Consider the following 11,876-nt stretch of genomic DNA (forward strand, 5'->3'; position numbering starts at 1 on the left):
GCCAAAACGATGATTTTGCCAACGTCAAGGTTGAGATTGACACAGTATATAGGTAGTAGGTATGTTATAATACTTATATTGAAACACGGTACAGTGTGTAACCTAAAATATAAGTGTATATAAATTGATGATATATTTGTGAAGTTTACATTCGAAACCATTCAATACTAGTTGCAGCAAAGGTAGTCGAACACGCGAGAGAAAACCTTAAGATCCTTCCTTCCTAAGGTTATTGTCTTGCTTGCTCGTGAACTCACGAGTACAGTCAACCAACATTTAAATAGATCGTTGTATTATAATGTGAATCCCTTTGGTCTACCACATTTAGGGTCTACTTTATCAGTTGATCGATCTCTAGCATATTTGTGACTAGACCAAGTCTTTCGGAACACCAACTAATAGCAAGACTGATTTTATATTGTTTAGTACGCTAAATAGCGTACTAAACAATATAAAATTAGTCTACTCTACATATTATGAATTTAGTAAGTCGTACGGAGTACCTACTAATTCCATGGTACATATCTAGTTTTGGGCTACTCCAAAAAACAGATTTCTACTTCTAGATTACAGAAATTATTATGAGAATCCTGTGAAGCTGTATTGTCTTTACCCCAAGGTCCCTAGTAATGTTTTCCAATAAATAAATGGACAACACTCAACGGCCCATACTAAACTTGTTTCGCGGGTACGATTACATACATACGATACAAACAGAGAGACGATCATTACACACCCCGAACAGCAAAAAATTATTTTAGTTGTAATCACAAGATAATAATTGTGTCGCGTCGCGTGCATTCCAAGATCTATTAGAGAAACACTTGCTCAACGGACTATACCTACATCAAGAAAAAGGTTCGCTACCTTGCCATCAGCATCTTTTGATGTCAAGTAAGAAAAATCAAAATTATTATAACACGACATTTAAGACAAAAATCAAAAACTACATCATGTAAATAATGACGATCTGCATTTCATATGTAATGAAATAAATGAAAAAAGGAAAAATTAAAATGATAAAATCCTAACTAAATATATGGTAAGTACCTTCATATCATTATACCTTACTTCATATCGGGGGCACTGCTGTGCCCCCAGATATATGATCTGGGGACACGACAGTGCTCCCGCAAGTCGATTAAAAAAAAGGACACGGCCGTATATCATACCATCCTTTTCTCGAAGCAATTCAGGCCAATTTCGAACCCCAATAACTTCGTTGTGGATAAATCAGGAAGCCTGCTTTTTCAGTAACAAGCAGGTATTGTATAAACACTGTAAATTTCAAATTTCATTCAATTTGAACCAGTAGTTTAATAATTTTAACTTGTTAATCTTGATTTTGTCACTCACTCACTGACCGATCATCAAAAGTCTAAGGTACTTCTAGCAGACATAGAAGCAAATTTAGAAAATTTAGAATACAATTAGTGTTTAGTGTCTAAATCCAAAGTGTCTAAAGGGGAAACCTACAAATTTTGGAATTTCGGTCCAGTTTTCTAGATACATCAACTGCATTAATAACTTTGTAATCCCATATAAATATAGGAAATTACAAAGTTACATTTGCAGTTAATTTATCATTGTACCTATATAATGGAAAGGGTATGTTCAGCCCATGAAATTGAACAACATTCCCATAGGAAAATAGGTTGAAATATGAAAAAAAAACTACTTTCCATACAAATTCTACTTATGACTACAAAATGAAGTGAGATGTCATTATATGACATATCATTTAAGACATACCACCGCTACCAGGCAGAAGTACCTACCTGGAAGATCGAGTATGTCATGCGCACTCAAATGGTCAAACCGGTGGCGGCGTCGTGGATCGGGTCGGGAAGTTCCCTCTATTGTGGTTAGTATCTGTGCGAAAACTATATGTATGAAACGCATGTAGTTTTCGCACAGGTGCATATTTGTTAATTGGCTTCCTACTTTAACGTTTACCTTTATTTCCTCAGTGTTATTTACCACCGTCGTAGCCCGCATTTCATCGGCAAGATTTGGAGAAAACGTTGTACAGTGATGTTTTATCCTAGTGGGACAAAAAAGAGAAATAGAAAGAATAACAAAATCAACAATGACATTATAAAACACATTCCATTGCATAATACGGCAACGAAACAAGGCCGCCATATTAAATATAATGAAAGGGTGAAAAAATCAACACCGATTGGCCCTGATTTCTGCTCTACAAAAACAATGTGCAGGAATATCAGGTACAGTAAGAAAATTTTTATGGCGACTAAAATGATACCCCAGACGAACTTAGAAAGTTTAAATACAAAATTCATTGCAGACGTTTTCCTTAACGTTGATCAACCCGCAGATCCTGTAATGTTATTTTGTATGAATATGAATATGGTGCAAAGCCAGGACATCACTATCATATCCATTAAAGGTTTGTCATGCGAGAATATGTTTACTAAAATACATAAAGACTCAGATTTGATTATTTACAACTTGCTATTTAAAAAAACATCTACAAATGCAGCTATTAAAGACAAAAGATGTCATGTGAATATCAACTTACTACTCCCATATATACGAGCTATTTGTGATTCTATGAAACAGTCGAAACACCAAAAACATATAAGAGCAATAACTCAACAGCAAGTTTCAATTCAGACCAAAGTTCAAACTAAAATTCTATTCGTCGAGAATGAATCAAGCACAATCACATTAAATAATAAAATAACGACTAAGCAAATTAAGTGGAACTCATTTGGTTTAGAAAATAAATTTATTAACCCTAATATATGGGAAAACCAATTAAGAAGACATCTTCATATTTTCAGCAAAATGCTTACAGAATTCATCAACATGTATTTTACTTTAAAGAACGAGTCCTCAACTAATAACACAGTAGTTCCTTTACTCTGCTTCCACAATTGGCACATCAAGAATTTAACTCAAGGCCATATGTTGAAATGTCTTCTAAAAAACAGTCAAGTTAGCGCCCTTAATATTATGAGAAATTTGTATTTCATAATAATTACAAACTGTACATCCTGCTCAAAAATAGACATTCACTTCAGGTTGCAAGATGGTATAATTATGGTTTTCAATCAGAACGAATCAGGAAGTAGATTTAGACAACAAGTAATAATAAACAAAGAGCCTAAAGATGCTTTGCCCATCACATCGTGTTCAGGCGAATTCACCAATCAAGAAAATATATGGAACACACAAAGCGAAAGTGACAGAGAGAGTGGTTGTTGTAGTTACAGCTCCTCTTTATATTCATTACCAGATTACCCATCGCAAAGTACCCTTTTTATCGAAGAAGAAATAAAATCTTGGCATCATTTAGCAGAGGAAACCCCGGAATATGGAATAAAAAAGGATAGTTTCGCGACCCCTGAAGCAAAAAAAAACGAAATCTTTATAAACTTCTGGAATAACATGTATCAGCTAACAGAAGTTTTGCATAAATTGAAACGCAATGCAAGTGACATAGTACAATCCTACACTGCAGATGTATTTAGTAAATACGACGTATTCAATGAAAACTTATTCGATACTGGAACAACTTTTGATTTGTTGTTTAAGAAGGAGGCAGGAAACGTCGGGTCTAGGTTCCTTTTAACTCTGGGGAAGTCGTTGGCGTATACTATGTTTAGTTATGTGTTGTAGAAAAATATACTTCAATAAAATATAATTTCTTTAAAAGTATTTTATTGTAATAAATAAATTGAAGTAAAGAATGAGAAAAAAAATAATTACATTTTATTTTACATTCAAATAAATTACACTTATATTTAGGCACGAAGTGTAATATATGTAAAGACTCGTTCCTATCTACCAGCCATCTGTCTACTCAAAATATCATTGTTGGACCACTTAGGGAGATATTTAAATGGCGTCAAGAAAGCTGATGGAGTTTGTTAACAGACGCTTCGTTTATTTTTTACATTTTTATTCAGTACCGTACATCCACCGCTTAACGTACCTTAGATTAATTTATCGAATGTTATTCTTACAAAGATTTTTCCTAAATTTGTAGTGATAATTTAGGAAAAATAGCTGCCTGAAAAGTTCGCGAGAAGTCCCTGTGACTTACCTCAAGCCTTCAAACAGAAATAAGAGTCCTGTTGCCTTTCTTGGCTGCGACATTTTTTGTAGTATTCCGATAAGGTTCATGCATTGTACACACCACACCACATTATATCATTCATGTTTGTATTTCTTACTAGTATACATTCTGTCTGTCGTCTTTATCTGTCGGGTATTTCAGTCGATTGTCTGTCCCTCTATCGGTCGGGAAATTATAAGCTTCCTACCCAACGTATTTAGATGTCGTTTTCATATAATTTATAGGTAAAATAAACCCGCGCAAAGTCAGTACATATTGCCATTAATACATCTATAATAATATTTATTACATTACGTCTTATATTTCACTATAAGAAAGTTTAATTCTGGTATTATCTGTCAAAGGACTTAAGTATATATGTATGATCGTACGTAGCTAAAATGGAATGGTTCGGGTGACATTAAAGTCTAAAGTGACCATAGCCTTCTCTGTCTAGCTAGACGATCGCTATCTCGACTTGTAGCCTTCAGCAGTTCACAGTCCTCAAGATCCTGAAAAGAGATGACAACGTTTTATTACTTGTGTGGGAAAAGTTACAACGCAAATCATTCCAGGAACAATTAACTAATGACCTGTGTATACAATAAGCATTAACGTCATCATTTAATTAAAGAGCCAGGCTCGTTGTCGTTTCCATTGCTATAATTGCTTTACCTAAGTATTGATAAGAACGCCACGGCATGTAATAAATATAGAAGTAGAATAAAAGTGGCAGAAAGTGGGGTGCTATCCTTATGCAGCTAGAAAATTACGATAGTAGGAAATAATGTCGGAATTACAATGTTTCTATGTTGAAGAGTTAAGATTCTTAAACTGATATTGGTAATATAACCACCAGCCGCCTAAGTCAAAGCTATACAGAAAGTAATTTTTTGATGTTAATATGTATATCAAGTTGAATAAAGAATTTAGAATCCAAACTAATAATACAATTGAATGCGAAAGTAGTTTGTTACCTCTTCACGCTCTATCCACTCAGCCAATCTTCTCGAAATTTTACATACAAATAGTTTGAAGTATGGAGGACATAGTGTACCTTTGATCCAAAAATAACATCCCGTGGGAAATTTACGCGGGCGAAGCCGCAGGCAATAGCTAGTTTGAAATAATAGTTACCCGGAGGCGGCGTCGTTATTGACCAGAGCAGCTGGGGCGTTGACGAACACTATAGAAGAATGTCGGTGTATCCAGAAGGTGAGTGCGGCCGCCAGCGCGGTGGCTCCAGCGCCGGCGACGGCCGCCAGCCGCGCGCCGGCGCCGCTCGCCGACACGAACACGCGCGCCCACATAGCTTGCCACACAGACTCCGTCCATGTTGAGTATTCACCTGATGTGAAGTCGTAATCTGGAAATCGGTCGGAGCTCACATTTCATTTGGCACAAAAATTTTAACCGACAAAGATGGAGGATATAAATTCGTCTTGTTCTTTAAAAAACTAGCGAATCGGCCCGGTTTCGCACTGTCTAGTAGGCTTTTGTATGTATAAACCTTCGTTTATAAATTGTCTATACAGTGAAAACTACATCAAAATCCGTTTCGTGGTTTAAAAGAAGAAAGCTTCGAAACAGACAGACGCGGTAGGAGACTATTTTACATTATATAGTGACAATCAGTTTGATAATGTTACAAGTTAGTTTTCCAACAGTTTTTACGACTAAATTACACTTTACGTTGAAAATAGACAAAGTGACCTTGACAATACCAATGGAAGTGATGCAAGTGTCGTGACAAACAATATAAATCTAACCTGGAATGATGAAGGCCGGACTGACGGCTTGACTGAAATTCATTGTCGTCTGTATACAAACACCAGAGTCGTTCCATCCTCTTAGCCAATAATACGAGTAATCCTGAAACAAACAATACTTTGGAAAAATACCTATTTGTGCCTTTTAATTGAAATAAATATGAATATAATTGAAAATAGCATGTATGTTAGTAATAACTTGTGAGGAATACGGATCTTTGGACGAAGTGCGGCTTTGCATTTCACTTGTGATTGGTTCGCTCCGTCTCACTTCGAATCGATTCGATGGTGAGAAGTGAAAAGCAAACCCGCACTTCGCCCACTGGTCACTTTGCGTCTTGCAAATGTGGGGTTGATTACGAACCTGGTCGCTTTGTGCGTCGCAGAGCGTGCGGTTGGCGGGCAGCGGCTGCCCCGCCAGCAGCGCCAGCAGGTGCCCGGCGAACACGGGCGCGGTGGAGCCCCAGGCCGCCACGCCCACGTACAGCGGCGCCGCGGCGGCCGGCAGCGGCTCCGCGCGCGCGCCGCTGTGGTAGTCCGCCGCCGCCAGCAGTCGGCACGACTGGCTCACCAGGAAGCAGTACAGCATCTCGTCCACCTGTCAATAACACATGAATAAGTTTTGCGTTTGTAACGGCTATTTAATAATTCAGCGCCTGCGCGATCGCGATTCTATTGTTACCAAATACAATTATTACATATCTCTTTAATTGGTCAATATTATTAATTACGATATACTATTTTTGTTTGTTCCCATTAAAGTATTTTAGGTTAGCTTTCCAAAATCATATGTCATAACAAGTTTCAACAATTTCTAAGACTATCAACTTGCTTAGTAATTTCTAGTATTTTTATTCCAGTATGGATAACTTTACAGCGGAGTACTTTCACACATGTCGCAGTGGCAATAAAGAGTCTAAAAATTAAGACTTAAGATTTTTAATATTCAAAGAACATCATCCTGCTTCTTTTGTGTAACTGCACCTCGTTTGTCCTCCCTTAAATAGTTATCATCATTGTGGTTAAATAATGAATGAACATTTCAATAATTTAATTGAAAAGAAACGAACCAAGTGTGCGGAAGCGGTGACGTTCCCCGCGTACGCAACGTCCGCGACCTGTTCGTGTAGCGTGTGCGCCAGCGCCGTCGCCAGCCGCGCTATCTTCACCTGCACGTCACTGCTCTTCATGGTTCCATTCGCCAACAGTTCCTCGGTTGAAACAACTGGAAAATAATAAATTTCACTTTTTTTTTGCTCAACTGATTTCTTACAGCTTCATTTTTTTTTTTTCAAAATTATCTAATTAGTTTAATGCATATAACTTAATACTAAGCAGTGTCTGCTTGTGTACCTTTGGAACTCTTGAAGAAAGTGATAGACGGTGTGCAAGATGATAAAATACTTCTTATATCAGTTTAGTATCTACTGATACTATACTTGTGGCTCTCGCGGTATTTTATACATATAAGTGGAATAATATATTTTCTACCACAAGGACTGAATTTCAAAAACTTCAGTTTTGTATAGGTAGTAAAGAATTTTACTTACATTTGCCATCGCTTCCAATACTAATGTTGCGATACACGAAACCGATCTTGTCATAATCATCCAAGGCAGAATTGTAGAACAAATTGGTGAACTTTTCTTTGTAGTCGGTTAATAAAACCTCTCGTATAGCCCCGCTAGAGGTGGCGTTCTGAAGAATCCTTCTGAACGAGTGAAGCGACGATGGTGGAATATTTGACGAGAATACTGGCTCTAATGTCATATTGTATGCAGCCAAGTTCGACGACATTTGTTGGAGGAACAACTAAAAACAAAAGCAGATTGTTAACAAATTTTACAAGACACATGAACTTGTGTGTTATTAGGTTATTTAGTCTATGAAAAACGGAAAAATCATGAACCTATTTAAAATCTTTATATGTATTCGAAATAATTAACAACTTCTGTAAGAATTCAAACACGGTCTTGCAGAAGAAAAATATTTTCAAGTACGTAATAGAATAATAATATTTGAAGTACATAACAATTTCAAATATCAACTATTTTTATTTTTTAAATAGCAAATGACCTCGCGAATTTCCATGTTGTCCGGCACATAGGCATACATGGGCCATGCGTCGCTGTCCTTGTTCGTCAAGAGAGACCCACCCAACTGGCCTATCTCCAAATGCAGCGGAATGTCAGACTCAGAGAGCGGCGCGACGGCGGGCCACGCCCTGCGGCTTATGTCGTACGCAACTCGTTGCGATCCGATGTAGTCGAATGCTTCACCGTTAAACAGTGTCCAGAGCACATTGCGTTCTAAAAGTAAAAACATTATGGTAAATATATAATGTATTGCTAAAAAAGTATGGATACACATACACACACCACCGTACATAAGAATGGCTTTTCTTTTTTGGATTTGTTCCTAATTTGTTTTTTTCAACATAGGTGTATTATGTAACTTATCATACATCTTTGAAATGCTTGAATGTAATGGGATAATTTTATTAAAGCCTATTTAGCAATACTTAATATTATCTACTCCTAAAATCCTTAGTTTTATTTAGTTTTAATATATAAAAGTAATACATACTATATAAATGCGCATCAGATGCAGGGATGACCTGCGCGAGAGTGGCTGCCGCAGTAATGAGAGTCACCGCGCCGACCACCGAGCTGGCCGCGCCGGGAGACACGCCTGTCGAAATCAAACTCGTTCAGTTCATATTTCGATATATATAGACAAATACAGGTGTTAGAAAAATACGTAGAACCATATGTAGATCCTTTACACGAAAATATCAACACTTTTAAAAGTGCTCGTAAGGCGTCGTATTTGTTACAGAGGATTCGACTGACGACTACTTTTCAGGAATGTTTATATTAACTTGAAATTAGAATCTACCCAAGACACCGTATCTTAACACTTCGTATGTATATAGGTGTTTTGAAACACCGTGTATTTTTATCATCTAGACTAGAGAAATCGACTTCTTAGGCGGCATCTGACACACCTGCCACATCATCTAGGATCAGGGAAAAGATGGAAAAAGAAAATTCTGTTGTCCCTTAATTCTTAGCGTGTGTAGCCCGTCTGCCCGTTCGCCCGAGCAAGGCGATCAGTCGCCAACAGCTACGAGCATTAGAGTATTATATAGTTTTCTGTTTTTTTTTTTATAATTAGTAATCTATAATATTTTACAATTCTGGAAAATTGTATTACCATCAAATAATGTGGCAGTATCAATTCTCGCTGTGGCTAGTACGACAGGCTTTTTAGTAGCATTTGTTTCCTGAAAATAAAATTGTACTTATTATAATTTCTCTTACATCAAACTTGTATTCTTGTATTCATAGACATAGAGCTCAAAATAATTCACGTACAACTAACAACTTTGTATGTGGGCACTTATAGCACGAAAATGTTTGGATACGAAAATAACATGATAATTTCATATGATTATACATAAATCAAATTCTCTCAGCACAAATCAAACGACTGCTAACCTACAATAAGCCTTCGCTCTGTACAAAAGAGTTTACTTTGTAGTAGCATAGAAAGTATGTTATCGAATGAACATGAAACTAGCGTATCTTTTAAAAAGTTCAGCAACTCCACGCGAAGACAGTAGTAATAAAACAAAAGAAACTTTAGTTAAGATCAATTATGGTTTTTGAGGTAAACTATATTCTAGTTATTCTCCGGTGGTATGTAATAAGATTTCTTCTACTACTAATCGCTCGTTTCTCTTAGTGAAAGGGTACGACTACAGCGGCGCTCTGAAGTCTATGTCGGCGATTAATCTCTTATTGTTGACATGCGTAGGTACCTACGCATACTACTTCATATCCCACACCTACTTCATATTTCCATGTTTTCTGTGTTCTGTGGTATCACCTTGTCACTTACCTTTCCTCTTGGAAATAGCGAATAATAAACATTATTATCGCCCAGAGGGTCGCACACTTTGGTAGGCGTCAAAAGGGCTGTCGTGGCCGATCTAAAATATAAATCAAAATCACAAAATAAGTTATAGCTATAATTTTATTTATATTTGACACTAAAACACTAAACATTTTTGTCAAATATGTCCAATCAACAGCACATCAAGGTATCCAAAGTTATGGTGAGGTTAGCGCTATTACAGTTACATAGCAGTCTATGCAGGGTAACTTGAGGTGGGTTGATTGTTTACATATATCATCTGGGAGATGGCCTTGAAGAAAAAAAAAGGCAACATACCTCCTTAAACAAACAACAGAATTTACTGCAGCAAACATGAATGAAGATAGTTGCAATGAACATAATGGTTGATCATTTTGACTTTTTCCAACATTATATCTGAAATAAAATTTATTACAGTGATAAAGATTAAAACTTGAAATTATAGTTAAAATATGTTTTAGCTTTAGATATATGAGCTACATGGACCATTTAAAAGAATTGCTAGAATCAGTCGCTTGAACCTCACAATCCCATTTATCGACATTACACCAAGCTTTTGTACCTTGCAGGATGAATAAAGGCTGCTTACAGGTTTTAAGCTTATAAAAAAGCTTTTGTCCAAAGTAGGACATTCAACTTTGCCCTATAGAAAATAAGTATAAGTAATACAGAAAAATAAAAAATATTTATACCTTTCATAACAATTTTCAATTTTTTCTATTTCCTCAATCTTTGACTCGGGCAAATAAAATATTGGGAATGGAATATCCCTCCTCAAGAGATCTGTGCCGGCTTCATTCCAGACAGATGCACTATTTTGGGAAGAACATTGGCTACCAGGGCCAGATGAGTATTCATTAGGACACTTGGAGTCTTGAGTGAATGCATGTGCACTAAAATAATAAAAAGCAATACATAAAACCTTTTAGCATATCATAATGTTTTATTAAACTTGTAACAAAGAGTTACCTGTTACATTTAAATTTTATTTTATTACCTCATTGTTACATTAGCAAAGAGTAAAATGCCTGCTACATTTTCTGGATGAGACATCAGTATTTCAATAACTTCATGGAATATTGCTGTGCTAACAACAGCCATGTAAGGCCCAGCTGTCCCATTGAAAGCTATCCATTGTGCATCATCTATTTTGCGGACCATCTGTACTGCACCTACTGTACCTTTGTTTGAAGCTATAACAATTTTATAATTATTAATATAGAGTGAAACTAGTTGTCACAGACAATTTATTATGACTCAGTCACCTATTTAATCAAATCTAAATATTATTCTAACAAAATATAATTAATCAATGAAGTTATAAATATTATATTTAAACATACATGAACATCCTGCTTGTTGGGTGCCGTTTAGCCTTCTGAAGCACGCTGCTCCTCCCTCAATAGATGAATATATTTGTTTGTGAAGTCTCTCACAGTTGGAGACTGAAAATATTATGAAATAAAAATTGTTGACTCATGGAAATTAGTTGTATTCAACACAATTTCTTAAGGGATGAAATCTCGCACTAGTAAAGTAAGGTTTCATTTCATATTCGGGAAAACAAAGATATCGAAGTCAGAAAGTAAAAAAATATTGATTCGACACCACATACGTTTACTTACATTTTATAATTACCACAAATATACATAATAATTTTAAAATATTATGACTGATTATAGCCATCATCCAGAAGCAAAAGATTTCGGCAACAAGGTGCTGTTTTATTTTATTTTGGATTAATTTTGATTTGGTTTGATCGATTTTCAATTCTTGCTGTCAGTCAGCTCGTCTGCAATCTACAATGGATTTGATGATCAATCGATCGTTCAATCAATGTCATGTTGACATTGATAATTTTTTTTTTTGAGTCGCTTCTCCTTTGCCAAATGTGCCTGCGGACTGGCACATGTGTACATAAACATTAAAGTACCGCGACAAAGCTTGGTAGCTTTGCCGCGGTACTTTAATGGGGCACCAAATGTAGAGAGCGAAATAGACTACGTGGTATCTTTTGTTTCGTGCATTCCTAAAAGATTGTGTGTGAGTATTGGAAATACCAGAGAATATAAATGAGACAGAAT

At 36.2% G+C, this 11,876-nt stretch overlaps 1 protein-coding gene and 1 long non-coding RNA gene across 2 annotated transcripts; one reads left to right on the forward strand and one right to left on the reverse strand.

Annotated features, from left to right (window-relative positions):
• The first annotated feature begins 30 nt into the window (after positions 1-30).
• LOC128670305 (uncharacterized) lies at positions 31-3,681 on the forward strand. Its single transcript, XR_010369906.1, has 2 exons — positions 31-1,042; positions 1,971-3,681. It is a non-coding gene; the product is annotated as an uncharacterized LOC128670305 (long non-coding RNA).
• Positions 3,666-11,603, reverse strand: Nct (Nicastrin). The gene is made up of 15 exons (XM_053745865.2): positions 11,418-11,603; positions 11,136-11,237; positions 10,790-10,985; positions 10,485-10,685; positions 10,090-10,188; positions 9,757-9,847; positions 9,070-9,139; positions 8,440-8,544; positions 7,930-8,162; positions 7,404-7,665; positions 6,924-7,078; positions 6,218-6,451; positions 5,854-5,956; positions 5,222-5,450; positions 3,666-4,596 (listed from the first exon to the last, which is right to left on the reverse strand). Exons 1-15 carry the CDS (start codon positions 11,479-11,481, stop codon positions 4,572-4,574), a joined length of 2,169 nt encoding a protein of 722 aa, XP_053601840.1. The 5' UTR covers positions 11,482-11,603; the 3' UTR covers positions 3,666-4,571.
• Between the last annotated feature and the right edge of the window lie 273 nt (positions 11,604-11,876).

The sequence above is a fragment of the Plodia interpunctella genome, chromosome 5 (genome assembly GCF_027563975.2).
Source record: "Plodia interpunctella isolate USDA-ARS_2022_Savannah chromosome 5, ilPloInte3.2, whole genome shotgun sequence".
Lineage (NCBI taxonomy): Eukaryota > Metazoa > Arthropoda > Insecta > Lepidoptera > Pyralidae > Plodia > Plodia interpunctella.